The sequence below is a fragment of the Octopus bimaculoides genome, chromosome 6 (assembly GCF_046866305.1).
Source record: "Octopus bimaculoides isolate indiv1 chromosome 6, ASM4686630v1, whole genome shotgun sequence".
Taxonomy (NCBI): domain Eukaryota; kingdom Metazoa; phylum Mollusca; class Cephalopoda; order Octopoda; family Octopodidae; genus Octopus; species Octopus bimaculoides.
The window spans coordinates 48,215,947-48,242,210 of NC_142933.1; the positions used below are offsets into that span (position 1 = coordinate 48,215,947).

General features: G+C 33.4%; 1 protein-coding gene across 1 annotated transcript in view; it reads right to left on the reverse strand.

Annotated features, from left to right (window-relative positions):
• LOC106873347 (potassium voltage-gated channel protein Shaw) overlaps positions 1–25,357 on the reverse strand; it is a 43,365-nt gene extending 18,008 nt beyond the window's left edge. Inside the window, exon 1 of the mRNA XM_014920678.3 lies at positions 23,872–25,357. Coding sequence (XP_014776164.1) covers positions 23,872–24,435 — 564 coding nt within the window. The 5' untranslated portion in view covers positions 24,436–25,357. The remainder of the gene's footprint in view (positions 1–23,871) is intronic.
• Between the last annotated feature and the right edge of the window lie 907 nt (positions 25,358–26,264).

Below are 26,264 nucleotides of genomic sequence, written 5' to 3' on the forward strand. Positions count from 1 at the left end.
ATATATATATATACATGTATGTATGTATACATGGTGTGTATATATATGCATGTATGTATGTATATGATGTATGGATGGATGCGTGTGTGTGTGTGTGTGTGTGTGTGTGTGTGTGTGTGTGTGTGTGTGTGTGTGTGTGTGTGTGTGTGTGTGTGTGTGTACAGTATTATGTGTAAAACATATAGATAAATCGTCTTTTTATTTCTTTTGTAATACTCTTGATGTGAAATTATGTTTGAAAAAGGTGTTGTGTCTTGTGATGGTAATTTTGCTAATAAAGTACTCGCACTTGTTCTCTTTCATTTTTTTATTATTATTTGTCAACTAATTAATCAATTAACTAATCGCTGGCTTAAAATCAGCAAGTGCGTAAAAATGACAAGTGTTCTACTATAAGAATTTAAAAAAATACCTTCACAATATCAAAGGGAGTGATACTTGTGTTTGTTATCCCGCTGAGTAAACCATATCTGTAAGAGAGACTTAATTATCAAATAAGATGGATGAAACAACCAGAGCTAAATAAGAAAAAAACAAGAAATACCCAAATAACATTCTTAGAATTATTATACTCTCTGCACACTAGTGAACAACTTTAACACAGACACACAAACAACCCCATCAAAATATATGACACTGTACAAGTGCCATATGAATTATCTATCCTTAACCCTTTACTTGTCTTGTGTATCACATGAGATTCACAGGACATATTTCCCTGGTAGCCATGTGTCATATATAATACGCATTCCCAACTTATTTTTCAACCACCAGAGTAACTTAGGACTTATGAATGGAAAGCTTTGTATTATTCAAGATGTATGAAACAAAGGGCAACTAAATGTTTGAAAATAAGCATGAACACTTAAGACAAACTTACAAAACTGCTTTGGACAGGCAAATGGTTAGATTACAAGAGAAAAACGCCATATCTAAGAAGATTAGTACTATTAAACAGGGGGGAAACCACTAAAATTGGAAACTAAGAAATAACATAAGCAATAACAACATGAATGATCACTTAGCAACAACAATAACGACAACAAGAACAACAGCTCCAGCAGAAACAGCAGCGACAGCAAAAACAATAAAAGCAACAGCAACCACAACCACAACAACAGTACATATCCTGGCTAATAAATACAATTGTAGCTCTAGCTAAGCAATTAAACCAAATCCTACTACCACCATGAATGCTGGTAATACCAGAGGCAGTAATAACGGTATCAGATATGACGAGGAAGCAAGCAATAACAATGACATCAAACGTTCAACATGCTGTTACTTGAGGTCTTTTAGTGAGACTTAGAACACCTCGTATAAAACACACCAACAATAATGTAAACAAGAACAACGACGACGACGAATTCTTTTATTTGACACAGCATTGTCTATTGAAAGGAAACATCACAAAGGCAAGTTAGATTTTTTGTGGGGCTTTAGATAAAAATGATGAAGAGTAGAGTATGGAAAGAGGAAAGGGAGATAAGAAAAAAGTATATATAGTATCAAAAATATGTGAATACGTGGATGATGCAGTTCTCCTCGTACAGGGAAGCCTTCAACTAGAACCAGTCACGGTATCCTACGGATCCAGGATATGTGCCATTCGAACGATTATGTCACCTGTTCCTCTCCTACAGAACTTAATACTGAGAGAATTTGAGGGGCATTTGAGGTGATGGAAAATTTTGTGACATCACTTAAATATGATTCACGCAAACTAATAGGGGAGGCCACGGAAATTCCACGTTCAGATTATACCATGCCATGAATTAAAAGAAATGTAGGGTTCCTATATACAACTAGTTAAAGAAGAAAGAGGTGCGAAGTCGCTCTGCGGATTTGTTGCAATGTAACTAACAGAGTCAGTTTAAGACTTTGTCGTAAAGTGAAAAATAGGATGGAAAGAACTTTGGTCCTGTGAGACGGCCAGAAGCAGTCTTTTGGTTCGCTTCTTCTACGACATGCTTTCTAGTCCTGCATACCTAAAGCGTTGGGAAATATAGAAGAATGACCTGTGCAAATGTGGAGTGGTTGGAATGGTGGGGCACATATTCTCCAACTCCAGTCTAAAATAGATACACGTAGCGGCATAATCAAGTGCTTAGAATACTGACTGATGTGGTGAAGGAGAATTAATAATAGCGGAAAACCACAAGTATTGAAGAATGGAAGGATAAGTTTTTCACGGAAGACGAACGTTCCAAGACAGCGATTGTGAGAATGGAGATCCACCCAAAGTGGTAAGAGACGTAGACAGTATCAGTTGACCTTGACCGTAAACACTGCTTCCACCTTTTTACCCCCAAAAGGTCTGACCTTATTATGTGATGCAGAGAAAGGAAGTCTTCTACGAAGTGAACATCTCAGGGACAGTCGCTTGGAAAAGATATATATGACATGAAGGACAGAATGTATAGTGCTGGTTGAACTCTTCAAAAATACTGGATTGGAGAAATATGCCTTCCTGTGGAGGTTGATATCAGAAGATTTGTTGGAACCAGGGCTCACTCAGAAACCTTGGGAAAAGACAAAGAAAGAAACACCTTTAGAGGAAACTGTCAGAAGCCGCAGAGAAAATTAACGTCAGATTCAAAATAAAGACAAGTAGTATGTTTAGTACAGAGAACTTCTATTCAATAGAATCTAGAATGGAATTGGTTTATAGTCACAACATCTAACTCAACTAATTTTGCCCTGTGGTGCAAGAGTTACGTCACCTACATCAGTGGATGACCCCGGTTAGGTTTTGTGTTGCAGTGGAAGGGACCGGACACTTACAGATCTGCTACATCATCGCCTGGCTCTTGCATTCGGAAATGGTGTATAGCAGCATCTTCAGCACATTGTATATTCGTCTTACACATCATGTCTATCAATATCATTTCTGCTATAAATTTATGTCATTTAATACAATTTCAACAACACATAATGTCTAATTACAGTTTTTATTATATAAAGTGTCTCTGAACACAAACTCTTTCTATACATAAGGTCTATCTACAATAGCTATATTTATCTATCTGCACAGACTCTATTAAACATAATATCTAAAGGAAATTTCTTCTGTATTTAATGTCTTTGAATACAATCCCTTGTTACATTACCACATACCGACTAAGAATAAATGTTCTTCTAAACATCTATTAGCCAGAATACCTATCTGTACATTGACTATAACGTATAATAACTGTCAACACAAACACTCTTACACATAATGAACATCAATATACACACAATATCGATCTGCATTCAGGGTTACAATCTCTAACAACACACAACACATATCTATCTACATATTTTCTACACATAATTCCTGCTACAAATATTTATTGAATATACCCTACTACACTGACTATTTATTTGCTTCCTCTATTAAACACATCTGTCAAATATCGACTATCCATAATATAGTAAATTTCTACAACACCAAATGTCTATGAAAGCATTCTCTACTACATACAGTGTCTATCAGTACATCATCTATACATAAGGTTTATGAATACAATCTTTAAAACAATAATCACTCACTCCCTTCTACACATATCTGTTAATATGATATCTACATCATATAATGATTATCAAAACAGTATCTACTATACAGTGCATTCAACATAATCAACATCTGCTAATCTGCTATACCTAATATCAATTAATACACCCTCTTCTCCTGTACTACAATCTCTTTTACAAGTAACAGCTATCATTAAAACCTCTACTACACATAACACCTATGAATACAACCTCTGTTGAACATAATATATGCGTAATTTCTATAAAATAAGACTAGCAGTACAAGTGCAAATTCCACGGTTATTTTTAAATTTCTAAGATGGTTATAAGTTTATAGAGAACCATGAAATACGTAATTTCTTTTGAAATTGTATCTTTTTTGAAATATTGGATTCTTCAGATGATGCAGAAATCCACATATGTAGAGTTGGATTTGTAGTTTCAGGACACGCCATCTTTGAATACTACATCCCTTGTTATACATTTGTCTTTTCTAACTTGAGTGTTGATATCTATTATTTTTTGCTTTTTATAATGAAATAAACATGTCATGAAGTAAATATGGAATGAGACCGAAAACATGACTTATCTATAATATTATTTTGCTACTGCATGACTATGTTAAAACTTTAGTAAATCTTAATACACTGTATTCTATCCTTATTTTCAAATCAGAGAAATGTACATATTGTCGGGCTTGAACCCACAGTCCCATTGAGCGAAGTATAGCCCTACTGAGCTGTGACCAACTAAAAAAAGACATATCAGTAATGTAAGATAATCACAGCCCTGGTCGTTGAAGAAAAGTGACACGGATTAAATCAAATGGGAAATCGTGAAATGCAGGCCATATTTAACAGTAGCAGAAAGTGCAGACTATCCCTATCCATGAAAAAGCATTGTTAAAGACCCTCCTTTTATCTCTCTCTCTCTCTCTCTCTCTCTCTCTCTCTCTCTCTCTCTCTCTCTCTCTTTCTCTCTCTATCTCTCTCTCTCTTTCTGTGATGTTTCCATGATCATTGCCTGCCACCAAGCTACATATGAGCACTCATCCTACACCTCTTATGATACCTTTCTCTACTTCTCTTCTACTCTTCCCACTTATGTTGGTTGATTTCTCCATCTACGGTTTACATTGTAAGAGAGAAATCAACCAGCCAGATAACATTTATATCGGTTGTTGTTGTTGTTGTTGTTGTTGTTGCTGCTGCTGCTGCTGCTGTTCCTACTGTTATAATTATCATGGGGGAGTCAACTGACAGTGTAGTTAGATTATCTAACTGATCACTTTACAATAATTGTTCTCGCTTGATACTCTCTGAGTCCAAATCCCGATGAAGTCAGCTTTGCTTAAGTCGGCGAGCTAGTAAAATCGTTAGCTAGCAAAATCGTTAGCACGCCGGACAAAATGTTTAGAGGCACTTCGTCCGTTTCTACATTCTGAGTTCAAATTCTGCCGAGGTCGACTTTGCCTTTCATCGTTTCAGGGTCGATAAAATAAGTACCAGTTGAGCACTGGGGTCGATATAATCAACTTAACACCTCTTCCGAAATCCTTGGCCTTGTGTCAGAATTTGAGACCATTATTATAATTGTTATTGTATCAAGTTGTGTAGTACTGTGCGCGTGCGCGTGCGTATATGTATCTCTGTGTGTTCACGTTTATGCCGCTTGACTCTTTAGTATTCAAATTACTCTTTCAAAAGTAATGCTAATTTATTCACATTGTTTTGAATTAATCCTGCCTTATCTCATGGCTTCGAAGTTTCGATGTTGTGATTGTTTATTTCTAGCATTACATTGCTGGATTCATATGAGAGGCCGGATCTGGCCGGTTTGAACATGACATTGGTGGACTATTTGAGCTGGATATGGCCGAATTAAATGCTAAAGCGTTAAAACTAGCCTTTGTTGGTTATCGTAATATAAACTCAGCAACATAAAGCTGGTGTGCAGTGCAGAAACAAATGTTGTGATATTCTATTAAAACCTGAAATCCTCCATCCCGTATTATATTATTCTTGTATGTGTGTGTGAACGTATGTATGTATGTACTACGTACGTACATACATACATACATACATACATACATACATACTTACATACATACATGCATACATACATACATACATACATACATACATACATACATACATACATATGCGGCACGATGTCGTTGCTAAGACAATTTACAATGCCATCCGCAAAAAAGATTGTCCTGAAATAAGCTTTGAAAATCCTTCTGTTATAGAATACATTCATAAGCACCAACTCAAGGAATACTTGTGGAATATTCTCATCAAAACTTCTGTCAAATGTAAACATAACAGACTGGATATTGTTGTTTGGGACAGAGGGGCAAAAGTATGAACCATCATAGAGGTTAGCTGCCCTGCAGATATAAATATCTCTTTGAAAATCAAAGAAAAAGAGGATATCCATGGACAACTGCTTCGAAACCTCCAGCTTCTATATCCAGACTATGAATTCATATTCATACCAATAATAATTGGAGCAATAGGTTTTTTTAGGATAATCTGGTTAATTCGTACATTACAAGTGCAATCTATGAGTGGAACAGTAAAAATATGCAAGACTTTTCTCAAGTTCCAAATGTGAATTTGTCTATGTTAACTACATCCCAAAGATGGAGCCTTGTATCTTTGTTGGAAACCGGCTCCTTCCTCAGTGGAAGATTTATAATAATTAAAAAAATAGAAGAGACATACATACATACATACATACATACATACATACATACATACATACATACATACATACATACATACATACATACATTTCATACATACATATAGGTATGCTGAAAATCTTAGCTTTTTTCCGTTTTTGCAGAAAAATACTTTTTTAATATTAAGATACAATTCAAAAATACTGTGAAGTCAGAGAACGAAACAAAAAAAGAAAGGGATTAAGAAAATTAGATAACTAAAGACTATTTTTTATATACTTTCTTCTCTTCTCATTCTCTCTCTCTCTCTCTCTCTCTCTCTCTCTCTCTCTCTCTCTCTCTCTCTCTCTCTCTCTCTCTCTCTTTATTTATCTATCTATCATCGTGATTAAATCTCAATATCATTTTCTTGCATGTATCAATATTTGTATCTCTGTTTCTATTTACTACCCGCTCTCGCCGTATCTTTCTTCTTTCAAGTTACTTCCCTCAGCGTTACGCAAAAGATGGTTAGGTAGGAGCAATATGCTAATGTATTAATATATAAGTGTATATCGATAGAAATTCTGCTAAACACAATACAACAAAATATGTCGTCTATCTATAAGATTCACTATGTATAATGTTGAACAGAACAATCTCTGCAACATAATACGTTAATCTTGAAATTCTGCCACATATTTATCAAACAACCTCCATTATAGTAATATTTGTAAATTCTGCCTCCACTACATATACGCTTTATCAATGAAATTAATTTATACACTTAATTTTTATTATATAAAACTCTGCTGCTCATTAAATCTAGAATGTCTAGTATACATGATGTTTAGGAATATAATGTCCCGCACACCTTATGTTTATCCATAAACATTACGCGTGTCTGTAATGCATGTCTAAAATACAGTTTACACTATATATAATGTTTATCAAAAATCTCTGTTAGACTTTCCCTACAGCATACAATGCCTACCAGCACAATTTCTACTATGTATAGTATTTATCTCCAATTTTTACTACTTATGATGACTATCAATACAATCCCTACTAGATATACGGTATATTAATTGAATCACTACAAAACAATGTATGTCTACACAAAATTCCCAGCTATATATAATATCTATCCATATAACCTCTTCTACATATTCATATCTATCAACACAATATCTAATATATATAATGTCTATGAATACAATTAAGTTATATATAATATCCATTGATACAATTTCCACGAAATATAATGCTTCAATACAATTTCTCCTGCTCATAATTATCTAAAATCTATACTATGATATACATAGTGTTGATATAATCGCTATTGCAAACAATGTCTATCTCTTCAATTTCTACTAAATATAATACCTACCAATAAAATCTATACTGCATATAACGATTATTTAAAATCTCTACTCCACAATCTCATCTCTATAATAACTAGGAATACAATTTTTATAACATAACTGTCTGTCTACAATCGCTATTACACAAGATATTCATCAATAAGAAGTCTACTGCTTATAATGCATAGTCACTGTTACGCATAATGTTTATCTACAATCTCTCCAGAAAATAATTAATATCAATATAAACTATACTAAATATAATATGTATCGATAATCTCTACTACATACTATGTCTCTCTATATATGCTACAAGACATAATATCTCTCCGCAAGTTTTGTCGTGAAATTTCCACAGACACGGTCAGAAAATTTACTGATGTCGTGAGCAACAATACTATTTTCACCGAATATTTCAAAGAAGGGAACCCATTTATGAATGAATGAGGGGAAAGTCTCCAGGAGAATTGGCTCTACGAAAACTGTACTAGTGGTCAGTAAAGAAAGAAAAAAAATAGTTAGTGTGATGGGTAAGTCTGTCTCTCTAGTCTTTAAGATGTTGGGAGTGAGTGCAATAGGGTTATAGTTGGCCTAATCAAAGGAGTTGTCCTTTTTGGTAATAGGGCTCACTGTAACGTTTTTCCAAAATCCTGCAAATATCCTTTTAGAGAGAGAGAAATTGAAAACTTTTGCTTGGTGTGAAGTTAGCTCTAGCATGGTGCACCTCTTCATATAAAAACATGGGAAAGAGCGAGAGTGTAACAAAGATCTATTTTAGTATGTATACACAGAGGAAATTCCAAATGTTGTATGGTATTTAAGGAAGACCTTAAACTCTGAAGAAAATATACAAAGTGAATATTGCGTCGTTTTTAAGATTGGTAGATATACCAATGTTGATTTGTTTATATCTTTCATTTGAACTTGTTCAGATAGCTCTCTTCTGATTAGCTTTCTCTGTCCAACCAGCCTCATTTATTATATTTTTCTTCTATAATTTTCTTCTATAATTTCTGGAAAGCATAATTAAGTTCTTGATTCATTATAGTTCGTATACAGTTGTTACTACTAGCTCACCCTCATAGTTTTATGTCATAATTGTTCCTGCGTCTCTTCAGAAGTAAGATTATTATCACAACAACCTTTTATTAGCATATATTGTGTTACATTTATTTTCTATTAATGTGATGAATAAAACAATTATGTTTTATGCTGTATTTAGTGTCAATCAGTAATTTAATCCCATCTACTACCCAGCTTTTCTAAATATGCATCTACCACGGAATATCAGTACCTAAGTAGCACTTAGTTCGTGGTTCACGGGAGGAGAAAAAGCAATGTTGACAGCGGGAACTGAATTTAAAATCTTAAGAAACGTAACCAAATGCCACAAGATATTTTGTCCAATTCTGTCCCGATACTTTCAATGCACTCCACCTATTATCAACATTTTTACCCGGTGTAATTCCTTAAAATATCTATATCTAACAACTCGGAACTTTATCTGAAAGATTCTATATTTATGTCTTTGGCTCCTCTGTTTCATCAAGTAAGGTATATTTTTTCTTCTTGTTATATATATATATATATATATATATATATATATATATATATATAATACGATTATCTTTTACTTAATTACAGAATTAGTTTTATAGACATACAATTATTACTGCCAAGTGTTATTTTCAAATAATCAATAAAACATCAATTGGAAAACACTGGTTGCCAATCATTTACACATGAGCCCATCACCAAACTACTGCTTTTCGCTTTTTATTTGCAAAGCTATCAATTTCTTGTTTGAAATTTTTCTCTGATATTTGTCATAAAAATCTTCCTTTTAAATTTAGTACTAAAATAAAATCTTCATTGTAGTTCTTAATGATTGCGTTTTGAGTTATTGCCAGGAAATTAACATATTTTTATAAATCCTGTTCAATTTAAAATTATCTAAATTTCCATATGTTTGCCAGTTCCAGGACGCAGCTATTATCTTGCCAATTAAATTGAAAACAAATCTTGTAGAGGAAGATACATTTATCTATGCCGAGCCCTTGTCTGACAATTACGTGTAGAATTATATGGTGAAGACTTATTAAACATTCATTCCTGATATTTAACTTATTGTATTATTAAACAACTCCTGGTTGAATATTTTTAATTGGATTCTGTAATAAAATAAATAATACCAGCCTATTTACTGACAGTAATCCCATGAGAAATGATCTGAAAGGGGGCTTCTGAGAATAAAAAAGGTCTGGTCTGGTTTGGTTTGGTCTGGTCTGGTACTTCCGATAAACAATTGATGTTATCTTGAATGGTAAATGGCAACATGACAGCTATCATGTTTTGTAATTTATAACTCAAGCTAGACAATACATTTGTACAAATGTCGGATAGAGAACTGTAACAGTTATTATTCTTCCATCTTTTTAGTCTTTAATAAATTATTTTGTGAACGCAACGATGCATTACATCAACTAACAATTTTAATAGTTTAGTTGTTCCTAATTAGATTTTAATAGTAAGACACTAAGAAAAACTGATCTTGTCCAAAATATTATATGCAAACAGTAGTCAATTACAAGTAAGCAATATATTAATGTTTACCTATTTCTTTTATGATGAAAACCGAAGAAAGTTCAGTAACGAGATAGCTTCTTTGATCTTTAGATAACTGTCGTTATATGATAGATGACTTTTCTTTAAAATATGACTTCTTATGAATCATGCACCTTTCATGAGTGAATGACATCATTCTATCATAAATAAATAAATCATGTGCCCCGAATCAAGGTCACATATTCAGAAGATTTAACACTACAAAGATTTTCGCCAGAGAAATAACTCTAGCTGAAAACATACCATGAATTTAAATGTACTGCAATAATAATGAATTGACATGTACTTATGTATGAATGTGAACTTGGGTGTATTTAATTACTTAAATTAGTGTTAACAATTTTAATGTATGAAGCTTTAAAAAAAGTTAACTGGAAATAATTAGCACCTACACGTACGAGAGGAAATTCCAGACACGTTTCAGTATTATTCTAACCTCATCGGCAAACTATTGTTTTAGTTATACTTGTATCAGTGGTGGTAAAATAACCCCGCAGCATATGTACAAGATTGTATATTTGTTGGCGAAGAAAATCGATTATTTAGAGAATAAATGATGCAGCATCGTCATTTAAGAAAAACGATTATTAAATTAGTGTTAAATCAGTGTTAACCTAGATAATTCAGGGAGAATTAAACAACTTAAAATGCTTAATCGGTGAGAAAAACTATTATTTGCTGATGAAACCAAATAGAACAGAAATCCTAGGTCGTTGTTTTCAGTACTTCTGAAAATTTGAAACAACATTAACCATTAGCCAAGTACAGAGATTTATCTTTGGCTAGGAATTTCTCCTACAGCTGTCTTACCAGAAATATAGCATCAGTGGCACAAACCCAATCTATATCTCATCTAAACAAACTCTCTCCCTAATTAGTTGGGCTATGACCCTTTCCATGACTTTCATCACCTGATCCAACAATTTGATACCTCTGTAATCATTTCTACCTAAGGCATCACCTTTACCTTTGTAGCAGTTGACTATGGTGCTGCTACACCAGTCATTGGGTATGACTCCTTCGTGTATCACTTAGTTAACTATACGGGTGACTAGACTATAGCCTACACCGCCAAATATTTTAAGCATCTCAGCAGTGATTCCTGATGGGCTGGAGGCTTTCCCTGTCTTCATACCCTTAATTGCTTTATCTACCAAGGTAATCTCAATATGAATAGCAGGTCCCTCTGTTGGGTCGACACTTGGCAGACTCCCTTTCTCTCATTCATTCTCTTCATTTAGCAACCTTTCGTAGTGGCATCTCCAAGTCTCTCTCTTTGCAGCATCATTAAAAGCAAGTGAGCTATTATCCATGTGGACACATTTCTCTCCCATGACATCGTGATTTCCTCTCACACACTTGTCATGCAATTCGAAACACTTCAAGTCTCTGGTCCTCACGACGCAGGAGATTGGCAAATTTATTCTTATCTGTTTCTTCTCTGACTAAGTAAACGTGTCTCCTAGCTTCCCTCCTGGCGATCTTATGCAGTTCCCTGCTACCACCACACTTCCAGTTCTTCCATGCCTGTTTCTTTTCAACTACACTGTTCCACCACCATGTCACCTTAGGTTGAGAGGGGACTTTGCACCGCCACAGATCTGGTCAGTAGCCCTCAACAGGTTGTCCTGTAGGAACCTCCAGTTATCCTCCACATTACGTGATGTTATATCCTCCTCTTTCTCGTCAAAAGCTTCAAGTAATACGTCTCTAAATCTCTGTCCATTCAAAGGATCCTTAAGCTTCGAGACCCTTGTTTTCCACACTGGTCGACTTCTGGCCAGCTATTTAGCCCTGATCCTGAAGGCGCTAACTACTAACCTTTGTTGTGGGGTGCATTCTTCACCTGAGAAAGTTTTGGCATTTAGAAGTAGCCATCTTTCTCGTTTCCTGGCGAGAATATAGTCAATCTGTCTAGTGTAGCCACCAGACTGGTAGGTGAACAAGTGACTGGAAGGTTTCCTGAAGTTAGTATTACAGATCGTTAGTTCATTTGCATCACAGAACTCCAGCAGCCTGGTTCCTTCCTCACTGAGGGAACCAAATCCGTTGCCACCGTGCACACCATAGAAGCTCCCTGGACGTTGTCCAGAATGCCCATTGAAGTCGACAGCTACAAAGAGAAGGTCCCTGTCATTCGTCGATGAGGTAGTCTGCAAGAGGTTGTCATAAAATCGGTCTTTCTGTTCATGAGGTAGCCCTAGCTGAAGGGCATAGGCCGAGATAATGGTTGCTAATCCATGTTGCAGCACTAATCTAATCTTAAGTATTCTATCACAGACTGACCACCTCGATTACCTTATCAACCCATTTTTCGGCAAGGAATATACCCATGCCCCCAACGCCATCAGTGTTCCCTACCTAGAAAATCTTATCCAGTAATCCCCCGACTATCGCGGGTGTTACGTTCCAAACCCCTTCCTTCCCCCGTGATAAGTGAAAATCCGCGAAGTAGAAACAATACTGTACTGTATGTTTTTTTATTATTTTTATAATTTGTATATATTTATGTTCTAATAAATGCAAAACAACACAGAGGAATCGGCGTAAGCTTAAATAATAAACTGCGATAGGTGAACCACGATAGGTGAATCCCGATATGACGAGTGATTACTGTACCTATGTTCTTTGCCTGTGAATAACCTAGCAGAACTTCCTTTCCACTTTCTTGGATGCAGCACAAATCTACACGTCTCCCTTCAAGCATCTGAACAATCTCACCAGGCCTACCTTTCAATGTGCCAACATTAAGTGTGCCAACTCTGAGGGTATGGAAGGTGTGGGTCAGCGAGACCCTGAGGATGGGAGACAGCAGTATTATGCATCTGAAAAGAAAGCTCACATGAGTGTTTGGTAGATCTCGTAAATATTCAAATAGGCTTCAACCTGCATACACTTGACCATCAAAATATTCGCTTCATAATCATTACGTTCAACGGGAGATAGACATTAGATAGGGATGGAGGGGGAAGAGGGGTAAGCATTCCGTATAGTTAACCGTTAGAGGTGCTCAGGAGAAAGACATCCGGTAGAGGTTAGAGAAAGACTTCCGGTAGAGATGGCTGCCCTATTCTCTTGCTACAACCGATGTGGCATAGCCAGAGACAAAGCAAGCCACTAATTAACAATCAACATCAGAAAGCAAGTGGTTAGCAAAACTGAGAGAGAGAGAGAGCAGTGAAATTTTCGATAATTAGGGCTAGTCGAAGAAACAATGGAACATTTGGATATGAGAGCAGGTAACATAATAAAGCAAAGGAAGAGATGACATAATAAAACAAAGGAAGAGATAGAATTTTTGAGATTTAGAGTAAGAGTTAACAGAATTGAACAACTGGATTTCTTAACTTAGCTACATATTGCGAAATAGATAACTAGATGAATAACAATAATAATCATAACGAGCGCTATAGAGTGAAACATAAGTGAACATTTCCGTTCTTAACTTTAACTATAGCTATAACATGCAGCATAGAGTAAGCAAAACTTTGTGACAAAATAGATAAATAAATGAATAACAATAATAATTATAATGAGCGTTGAAGTGAGATAATTCAATATAGGATTTCTTAAGTTTATTATAACATATTGCATGGAATAAACGATACTGGGTGGGTACCTAGATAAATCAATGATTGATAATAGCAATTATAATTAGCGTTATAAAATGAGGATTACATGTGTGCCATGCTGGAAAAAAGTAGTTTGACACCCAAAACCTCTTTATGGTCAGTGGCAGGCTTTTGTGGTGTACTACTATATTTATTTTGGAAAGTATTTACAAATATACAAACCAAAAGGCACCTACGGCATTACTAATTATTTTAAACCTGAAGTATCAGCATCAATCTAATTAGTTTCCAGGTATTCGTATAAATACAAAACAGTTCGCAGAAATAGTTAGAACAAGCACACAGGGACTATAAATTAATAAACTATTACAGTTAAAACAACAATAAGACAAAGACTACATTTAATCCTAAATTATAGGACTGGGTTTCATTGGGTCCGCTGCAATAATAGGCCACTAAGATATGATTCTTGAATAGGGTGGTAGAGTAAATTAAACAAATGCTAAGGGAAGAAGATAAACCCAAAACAAAATCAAATAAAAGTAGGGCAAAACAAAAACAACAAAAACAAAAGGAAAATAAAAAAGAAAACAAGGGAATGGATATATGAAAAGTAAGAAATAAAAACTGAAAAGGATATCTTCCTATCATCAAATAAACAGAGAGAAGGAACAAGGAAAGGAAATTTATAATTCAAGCAATTAAGAAAATTGACAAGCATCAATTAATTTAAATATGCATTATCTCTAAACTACTTGACGAGGAAGGTGTACAGGTGTTATCATATCCATTTATTTGTTCACATGATTAATTATCGAGGGAATGATCTAAAGGTTTTGTTCTAAATTTGTTTACATCTTACCGCTAGTTCTTGCCTCTTATTCGGAATGTTTATTCTGGGGTATTAACAGTGATTCCTCTAGTCAAAGTTCGCATCTAGTTTTCTCTATGTCATAAAGAAGTTTACTGCTCAGTGTTGACCACTTACTTTATATTGTTAACTTTAATTTCCTTGCTTGTGTGTGTGTGTATGCGTGCGAGTGTGCGCACGCGAGCGTGTGTGTGTGTGTGTGTGTGTGTGTGTGTGTGTGTGCGCGCGCGTGAGTGAGTGTATAACGAGAGAAAATGGGGAGAGGGGCACAAGCATGACAGCATTGTGTTAAGAAGTTCGCACCCTCATGGTTCTGGCTTCGATTACACTGCCGGGCACCTTGGGCAAGTGTTTGGGTTGGATCTGTGTTTGCACCCCTTAGCAAATTTAAACTGTATAAAAGATAATTTTTTAAATGTTCTTAAATTGAATGAAATGCTTCTTAAATCTTTTTATCTAGTTTCTATCTGATGCTGAAAGTCAAAATCTGCATTGTTTCATATTCGACATGTGGATTGTCACTGATCAATGACGGGTCAACGAGATCATGTGAAAAATGAAACGTTGTTGAACCAAAATATGTTGAAGAAATTTGTGTTGAGTCTAATAAAATACTCTATTTATGACTGCGTGTACGTATGAGCATTCGTGGATGCGCGAATTCGCACACGTGTATGAACATTGACCACTGATACACACTACATACGCATACACATGCGTACATAAATATACATACGCATACGCTCATGTACACACACAAAGCATGTACATACATATATGTATGTATAGACTGAACCAAAAAGCTCTCGGTCTTATACAGTATTACTAGTAAAAAAGATAAAGATGTGGTAAAGAAAAAAATGAAATCCAGTTTTCTCCAATTTTCATAAAAATGAAAGAAAGAAAAACGAGAAAATAAGAGGAATACCAAAGTCTAATGATTTCATTTCAGCCCCAGATAACTTTTCAAGACATAATTGTTTTTTCTTTTGGTAATATTGGTGTTCGTTTTTTATTTTGTTTTTTGGGGGGGATTTTTTTTTAGCAGAATTATCCGTTTCGGAATTTTTAAATTTTAATGAAATAACTTATTTTAAAAATGAACAGTCAAGTCCTCTATATTGCCTGATGAAATTGTGTGGTTACGTAGCAGAGTAACAAATATTATGTATTATTATGCATTATTGAATAAATGACTACGTTATGGAAACACATGTAGCAAAAATTTCAGTTGTCCATTCTTGTTCCTTTATTATACACGGAAAACATATTCCGAGAAGTTGAAGAGATGCCGGGAATTAAAACTGGTGGACTTAATCACAACAACCGATATGTAGATGATACTACATTATTAACATTGAGTACAAATGAATTACAGCAAATGACCGATGCAATTAATGGAAAGGGAGAACCATATGGAATAGAAATAAACACCAAAAAGATGAAAACTATGGCACTCAGTAAGAAACAAACACCTCCCAACATCAATATAATCATAAATGGAACACCAATAGAACAAATTTTAAATATAGTATCTCTTGGCTTTATGTAATCTGAAAATGGTAAATGTAAAACTGAAATTAGACGAAAATAGAAATTGCAAGAAAACATTCGAAAACATGTCAAAAGTTTTAACATCAAGTAATATACTAGCAAAAACGAGAAAAAGGCTGTGTAAATGCGACATATGGTGCAGAAACATGGACATTGACGAAAACTCTATTTGACAAACTAGTAACTTTTTCAAATGAAGACAGAGAAGAATGTTAAGAATATCTTGGAAGAAACATGAACCTAATGGACTAGCAAATACAAAAAGATCATTATTCTCAGTTATTAAACAAAAGAAGCTAAAGTATTTTGGTCACATAGGTATACACTTCACAAGGTATACAAAAACTATTTACTAGAAAGAAAGATAAATGGAAAATGTTCGTGAGAAAGAACTATAACAAACTGATTTAATAACATCAAGTTCTGAACCGAAGTATCGTATGATGAATGTTTAAGAATGGCAGAGAAATGACCCGAATGGAGATACTTGATATTCAAACTGCTAACAGTTGATGACACTGAGTGAGGATGATGATGAGTGATGTATGGATGTATGTGTGTGTAGTATGTAAGTATATATACACATATGCATATATAATTTCCTATTCTATGAATATATATGTGTGTGTGTGTATACATATGTATATATGTATATAATATACGTATTACGTATGCATATATATATATATACATGTAATTTGCGTGTGTGTGTGTCTGTGTCTGTGTCTGTGTATGTGTGCTTGTGAGTGCGGTTGTGTGTGTGACGTGATATAACAGTTACGAGTCCGACAGAGACTACACTTCATATTAATATTACCTTAACCCAAGGTGGCGATTTGGCAGAACCGTTATCACACAGGGTAAAATGCTTAGCGGCATTCCGTCAGTCTTTAGATTCTGAGTTCAAATTCCGCCGAGGTTGACTTTGCCATTCATCCTTTCGGGGTTGATAAAATAAGTTCCAGTTGCGTACTGAGGTCGATCTAATCAACCTATCTCTCTCCTGAAATCACTGGCCCTGGCTCGTATAGAAGGTTATCAGGAAAGTAAGTACTTCTTTAGGGGCTCATTACCAACCTGTAAGATGTTGGTTCTATTCACATTTTAGCACTTGGTTGATATATTATTTTTATTGTTTAGCTGATGTTGTCTGAATAATACTATACGATACACAAAGACTTCTGCACTGATCTTTAGCTTTTTCTTTCCTCTTTTCATTCGAGATAGAGTTTGTATGGAAGTTTACAATGATGTCAAGATCTTTCGGCTTTTAAAATTCTATGGAATGGATTTCCTTTATAGACCAGTCAACTTTTGTATCAGTACAAAAATTTACAGAAAAGCTGTGAATGCCATATTTTTTCAATTCTGATATTTTAATATTCTTTGGTCTATCTTTGTTTCGTAGCACCATTGTATGATGTAGTTTAATCAATACATAGATATTTGTAGCACAGATTGTGTGGAATAAGGGAGATCGAGAGACCAATGATGCAAAATTTTGGAAATAGTCTTTTTCGTTTTCAACTGTCAAATATGAATATTTCTTTTGACCAAATTCCATTCATATTTTAGCAGAAACTGTTACTAAATTCAGCTGTGTTGTCAGCCTGTACGTATGCAAGCTCGAAGACAAAAATGTTCCCAATACTTTAAGATAGACATTGTAGGCGTTTCTATTTCATTAAATCAATTAAGTTGGTATATAAATTATTACCAGCGCTATTTTTTAGCATATTTATATAATAACCACTTCAAAGCATGTTTGGCAGTCTAACATTAAATATCAAATTCATTAAATAATATTTGCTTTATAGATAACATTATAGCCTAAAAATATATTTTCTAAAATATATAATCTAAAATATATTTAAAATAACTAATGCTATTGCCGTAAAATACATGATTACATAACATTAATGCAAATTAACCGATCTTACACATAAACAACTTTTTGAAAATCAATTCGTGAAGGCATATCTATGTGAATGTGTGAATAATATTTATTTAAAAGTAATTACCTGCGCATATGTAATTGTATAGGTTTACTAAGAGTTGCTGGCATAAAGAATATTCTGTTATAAATATTTGTGAATTTGTCAGTGTTGGAAAGAAATATTATGAAAGCAAAACTGAGGTTGAAAATGTTTCTTTGACAGTTGTAAGAATCTTCATTTCAAATGCAGGTGATAGGGTAAATTAATGGACGGCAATTGTGAGATGATAATAAATACAATCGAACAAACGAAACTGAATATGAAAGTTGAATTCTGAAAATGATGTCTATTCTGATCCACTCACTTGGAACTTAACTTTCACAATGATAAAATATGGCATGAAAATAGAAAGGCTAGATATTTATAATAAAAGAACGCAAAAAGCTGCAACGTATAGACATCTAAACTCAAACTACATTTAAAATGTGTCTGAATAAAAAGCTATAATAAAATACTAATGTACAAAAATGTCAAAGCTTCGAAAGAGACATAAAGAAATGCCAAAATAAGCAATTCAGCGTCAGAATATAAAATTATAAAAGCCAATGGAAGATAAAATATCCTATCAGGTGAATGGTTTGATTGGAGCTAATGGACATTATAGAGAACATAAATAGTTATGAAAACTATTCTTTGTGAAATTTATCAATAAATTACGTTCGTATTTTCCTTAATTCTTCTCTTTTTGTATTTAAATATACTTGTTAATTTTAATACTTTTTTATAGATATTACAAGTATTACGCTATTTAGATGGTTTAATGATATAAAGTGATGTGCGAAATCACTATAAGCAACTATCTCGCATGCACATTGGCAACTACATTTACAAATACTTGATTGTACGAATTAAAATACCAATCACAACTTATATGCACACATGCTCACACACATGCACGCACAAACATACACACAGACATGCATTACATACATACATACATAAGTACACGTTTTTATCTTACAAGAAGATTATCCAAACAGTTATAATCTTCGAAATGTTCTTGATGATTCAGTTGCTTGCTGTTGTAACTATATTTTCATTATTTTCTTAATACAGATTTGTATCACTGCACCACAAAATACACTTCACATTTACATATACGTTTACTTGTATATGTAAATGTTTATAAGTGTTTTTATTTCTTTTTTAATTGATCCAACGATATCTCGTATTTATATATATATTTGTAGTCAAGTAGATTAGGATAGAAATAATTTGAAACATAAACTGATATTTTGACATCATCTTTCAAAATGCAGATCATTGAAGTGCCTGAGTTTCTATTTAAAATATGTTTGGTTATATGATTAAATGCAATACAAGTTCAAAATTAAAATTTAATGCTAAATGTTATATTCAAATTACATATTGAACTTCAAACTTTGGTGTGTTCATTATGTTTTGACATTACTCTTTCGTCTTTGAGTTCGAGATCCAATATAACTGCAGTAATTTTAGCAATTTTTTAAAAATAGGACGAGGCTTCAAATTATAAATATTTTGGTTTCAGTTGTCGGTGTTATTTGATTTTTGATAGTACACCCGTTGTTTCGTAAATAATTTTAGAGTTTCATCCCTATAGATACTTTCCAATTAATGTTGTTAAACCTCTAGACTATGCATGATAAAGTTAGTGGTTCAAATTATAACATTTCACCCTGGACCAATATCACCCTCATTTAATGCACCTTTTATGCAGATGTTGCTTTCGTAGTAGCTTACAATTCTATGGTGTTTTGGTTGACTGTATACATAAGTGATAAAAAAATTTATCAAATGACATTTTTATTTCTTTTCTCTATTGACATAGCATTTACGACTTAAATTTAGGTTTACCTCCCTAAGATCATCTAGAACGCTTTAATTCATCTGGCAAGCCATTTCTCCTCTAAAAATCAAGGCTTTCTTCAAGTTTTCAGAATACAGGTGAGCAGATATTTTGTTCCTTTTCGTGGGCGTGGATGGATGTTTTATACATACAGATTAGTGTGTGTATGCTTGCTTGTGTATATGTATATATGTGTGTGTCTGTGTGTGTATGTACGTATATATATATATATATATATATATATATATATATATATATATATATATATATATATATATACATAGTATAATATATCATAGATATATGTATATATGTTTACGTATATATATTATATATATATATGTATATATATATATATATATATATATATATATATATATATATATATATATATATATGTGTGTGTGTGTGTGTATATGTATACTATATCATATATGTGTGTGTGTGTATGTGTATATATATATATATATATATATATATATATATATATATATATATATATATATATATATATATAAATATATATATATATATATATATATATATATATATATATATATATATATATATATATATATATATATATATATATATATATATATATATATATATATATATATATATTCAGTACAAGCAAACAAAGCACGAGAAACAAAATAATGATGCATACGTCTATTTTTAACATATTCCTGCACACTCGAATGTGAATGGCATTAGTTGAAAGATTTTGCTTCGAAGAACATTTCTCCCTACAGACTTTATATATAAAAGCACTCCAAGCGCCAAATGACGTCATATATGTATGTATGTATGTATGTATGTATGTATGTATGTATGTATGTTTGTATGTAAGTTCCCAAAGGGTCTATCAGAAACTTCTGAAACTGAACGCTATACCAGTCTCCGAAGTGGACACCACAATAGTGCCAAAATTACTCCCGTCTCCAATTAGCACCAGATATTGCAACAGCTTAGGAGTCAAATATTTACAACTCTTCCATACCTTCAAACTTACGCTTTGGGTGTGGATATTTTCAAAAAATATAAAGACATCTTTTTAGTTGAGATCCCAGAAGAACGTACGTCACGGCAAGAAACACAAATGAAATCAACAATATCCAACTTCTTAATTTTTCAAAAAACAACCTCTGAGAGTGGTTGCTATGTCTCAGCATTTAGTTCCTTGTTTCTTCATTTTCTGTAGATTTTTTCGTATTCAGTTTGAATGTATGTTTTTTTTTTATCGTTTTCGTATCGGGTTCTTTACTTTCTCTTAACGATTACTAATTCTTTATATCTTTACAAGGATTAACTCGGCAAAGAACAGTTTTTAGTTGCTATTTTGCTATGAAGGATATCCTATTTCTGTTATATATATATTTCTTTTAATAACTTGCTTTCCATACGGTTTGTATTGCTCTGTTTCCGTGTGCATAGCTTGTTTTATGTCTGTAATTTCACTTGTTCATGTATTGTTGTATTTATTGGTCTTGTAGTACCTATCACTATTGGGATTGTTTATATAGTCGATTCGCATATTCAATACAATTCGATTTCTAAGCTCCCACTCCCTAGGTCCTTATAATGCAGCCAGATTTCTTTTTATCAAATACAAATCCTTATATTTAATTTATAAGTACTAACATGTTTCCTTGGATCACTTTATCATTCTCAACTAAGCCTTGTGGATGTAGTTGCAGTAATCCTCACTGTACCAGTTCTCTATGCTTCATCCCCTTCACCATCATCTTCAGCGTTGATATCTACTACTAAAGAGTATTTGAAGCTAGAAAGTTAAATGAAAACTTAATCGTCAAAAGATAATATATTATGAAATACCACACTGGTCTTCAAACTAAAAAAAGAAAGGAAATTATTTGAGTGGTTGGATCTGTTGTGAAGTTTGTCCACTAATGTGATACAGTTTCTTTCTCAAACTTCTACAGCTACAATAACAGCATCAGCTAATGTAGCTGTTAGCAATTTAAAACGCAATCACTTAAACCAATTCTTTATTCCTCTCTCGTCTCTCAACCCCATTATTTCTCGATTTCATATTCCTTTACTTTGCAATTCACTCAATCCTTCTGCATCCCTCTGTAATTCCCCCTCAATCTATTTTTCTCTTGAACTACAAATATACAGCTTTACAAACTAAACATTATGCCGGCCACGTAGCAAAATATTTTTTTTAAAAAAAGGATATGATTAGCAACCCATTAATCTTACCGAGTCGGTATCAAATCTCCTTCAGAGAAAGCGTATTTAAAACGTAATACATTTAAGGGGGTTAAATATTGGTGAAGACAGATTTTATAAGATAACTGATTCGTGTAAGATATAGATTAGTTATTCAATGCCTCCTTGACATTTAACGGTAATATTCAGATTCTAAAGCTGAAATTATCTCCAAAGACTACATGCTTAACTCCATATACTAAGCAGTATGTTCACTTAATAAACACATTACGAATGATCAGCACACGCTGTAACTGGAATGATAAACGTTTAATTATGATATTTTAATATTATCAAAGGTAAAAACAAAATCTCCATTAACGAAGTTGAAAATATTTAGATAAATACTTTCGATAATTTATTTAATCTTATAAATTTATTCATATAACTTTTATCTTTATCTTTCATCTTTTACTTGTTTCAGTCATTAGACTGCGGCCAAGCTGGGGTACTGTCTTGAAGATAGATAGATAGATAGATAGATAGATAGATAGATAGATAGATAGATAGATAGATAGGCAATTCGAATAAATGAATAAAATTAACGGACAACAAGAGGACGTGCACAAGGAATTATTAGCTTGACACTCAACGAAAAGAGAGTTTGACGTTTTGAGTATAGCTCTTCGTCGGAAAGAAGAAAGGTAGAAGTCCAAAGAAGGTAAATAAATCACCAACAGTACATGTGTAGTTACATCGCTGTATATATATGTGTACATATATATATATATATATATATATATATATATATATATATATATATATATATATACAACGGGCTTCTTTCAATTTCCCTCTACCTAATCGACTCACAAAGCTTTGGTCAGCTCGAAGGTATAATAGAAGACACTTTCCAAGGTACCCCGCAGCGGAACTGAACTCGGAACTATGTGATTGGGAAGCAAGCTTCTGACCACACAGGCACGCCTTATACTGTTCATATTACCTTTTGCCTATTTCAGTCATTAGACTGCAGCCATGCTGGGGTACCGCCTTGAAGGGTTTAATCGAAGCCTGGTAATTATTTAATCGATCTCTTTTGCCAAATCACTGGTTACAGGGACGTAAACAAACCAACATCGGCTACTATGCTGTGGTAGGGACAAACACAAGCACACACATACTCATGTGTGTGTGTGTAGGTGTACATATTTATTTATAAATAGCAGGCTTATTGCAGTTTCCGTCTATCAAATCTACTCATAAAGGTCTGTCTGAGGCGATTGTAGAAAACATTTGCTCAACGTGTCACGCAGTCAAACTAAATCCAGAACGGTGGGGTTGGAGTGTAAACTCCTTATTACACAACCACGCCTACACCTATTTATATAATTTTGATAAAGTATATTTAATTAAATTATATTGGGATTATATATAATTGCAATATAAAACACACGGTCGTAAGGTAATACAAAAGTTTGGCACATACCCGGCTTTTGATAAACATTAAAGGTATTTCGTAAAGTACAAACTCAAAACAAAATTGTCATAAACTGGTTGCAAATATCAGAAATATACAGCTTTGGGGATTTTAATTCCAATAAATTTGTGACAAAAACACTGAGCTGTAAAAACATAGAACTGTTATTAATGAAGCCAAAAAAATGTGAAGTTGTTAAAAATAGAAAATTATCTTACTTTAGCTGGTATAGAAGAATTGGGATATTCCATTATTCTCCAAATTTTTGGTTTCCAGTTTTGCCAAAATGTTCTTTCACTGACATCATCACTAATACCAAATATATTTGGTACTTCATCTTCATGGATATCTTCATCTTCTCCATTATCCAATTCAGTGACAGTCTGCTGGGCTTCTCGGTGTGCACGATAATTTGACCAACAACAGGGTTCTATTTGTTTTTCATCAAGACCCCAAAAGTTTAATTCATTTTCAAAAAGTGGACCACATACATCTGTAGGAACATGAAGAAATCCCGTTCTGTAATAGTTCAGAATCATACAGAATACTCCGGGATGACGATCAAAGAAAAATTCGTCTGTTACAGGATCGTAATCAGGGTTACTAGCAGTTGTCTCAGTTAGCCAAGACAATCGAGTATCAGGAATATTTTTTAACGTCGATTTGTAAGTTTCATAACGAATACCACTGACATTTATTATTATCCTATTGTCAAATCGTCTTGATGGCATCATAGAAACTTTTGGTATTAGCGATGAGCACAAAGTACGTTCTTTCTCCATTGTATCTTTAAAGTGCTTTCAACACCAGAACCATTAATAAATATCAATTTCTTCGGAGAATTAACAAAAACACTTCACGGAGCAAGACGATGATAGAACAGGTTCCAAAATTCTTCAGAAAATCCTTATGCTTGAGATAGAAAAATGTTTACATTTAAAATGAAATTCACTTGAAAATATTCAGCTTATGACTTTCTCTGGAAACAATTCCACACTTGAAATGTCCCATGATTTACTTTCATTTGATTCATTCCATCTTAGTAAATGAAACTCGTAATACATTTCGTCAATTCATACCAAATCAGCATAATACTATCGCTTTTCTCATTATGTATTAGGTTTGTACACAATCAAATATTTTAAAATGGAGCACAGGGCTTCAATTTTAAGATTTACTTCGCAAATTTGCATACTCAAAACCAAAATAATGCGCAGGACAGATCGCTTGTTATACAAAATTATATTCCATTATGATACAGAAATCGTCTTTCAGTTTTCACTTTCGGTTTCCATTTTCAGTTTCCCATTCGATGTTTTGATGCTTGCTTTAAATTCAGAACTCAGGCATTTGTTTGAATTCAAAGTACATTCACGATTCATGAATATTACCCGAGAAATTCAAAATATTTTCAGAAAAAACACATTCTCCTGCCCATCTTTTCTATCAAGATATATAGATATCGAAAATAGGGACTTCTTTCATTATATGCTTAGGTGTGTATGAGTATATTTGAGCGTGCTTGTGTGTGTGTGTGTGTGTGTGTGTGTGTGTGTGTGTGTGTGTGTGTGTGTGTGTGTGTGTGTGTGTGTGTGTGTGTAAGTCTCTGTCTGTGTATATCTGTTCACATAATGCTCTTTCCAGCTTGCTATTACTTGTGCAGCCTTTCAGCGATTTATTTTAAGTGTCACTCCGTGATGTCACTCAGAAGAAGAACCTATTAACGTTATCAGTGTGCTTTATTAAGTGAGAAAAGGACACTATTGAGATTGCTACAGGTGAATGCAACAGAATAAACATGTAAACACTCAGTTACATTAATGAAATTTGCTGTGCAGCCTAAAACAATCTATATTAAAATCACAGATGAAAACAGAAAACAAATATCTAATGAAGAACTTGTAATACCGGTTAGTTTCTATTTGTACATGTGTGCCTGTCTTCCTTTCTTTAAACATATCCTGATTTATCTGTATCTCTATATATCAATTTCTCAATCTCTGTATTTTTCTCACTATATGCTTGTATGCATTCTTGTTTATATATATATATATATATATATATATATATATATATATATATATATATATATATATATATATATACTCATATACATATATGTATGCTGTATGCATAAACATACAGATTTGTATATATATATATATATAATTTCTTTTAGACATGTATTGGACATGAAATACGACTATATTCCTGTATTTCAGCTTTATCTTTTCTCTCCTGATGTTTCCATGTCTTCATAATAGTTTCTTGTAGTTTATTTGAAACGGTAATGTTACCGCGATACATCCTCAACGCTTTTAGAGTCTCGTAGCCTCGTTTTGAATATGTAATGTCATCGTGTGTTGCTGCCTTTTTAGAATAAACTGTACGAATGTGAATGGTGTCAGCACTTCTATCTAAAAGTTTAATTCTCGGTCGTTAGATTTATGCATTGTAAGTAAGCTTCTTTTTTTGTTTGTAAAATCTATTCATATGCGTGATGGTCGTATTGCCTCTATTATAAATAAAGAAGGAGCAACACACACCATCTCTTCACTCAGAAGATATAATAATGAAGGGCTAGAAATGTTAACGAGGGATTTGGAAGCCG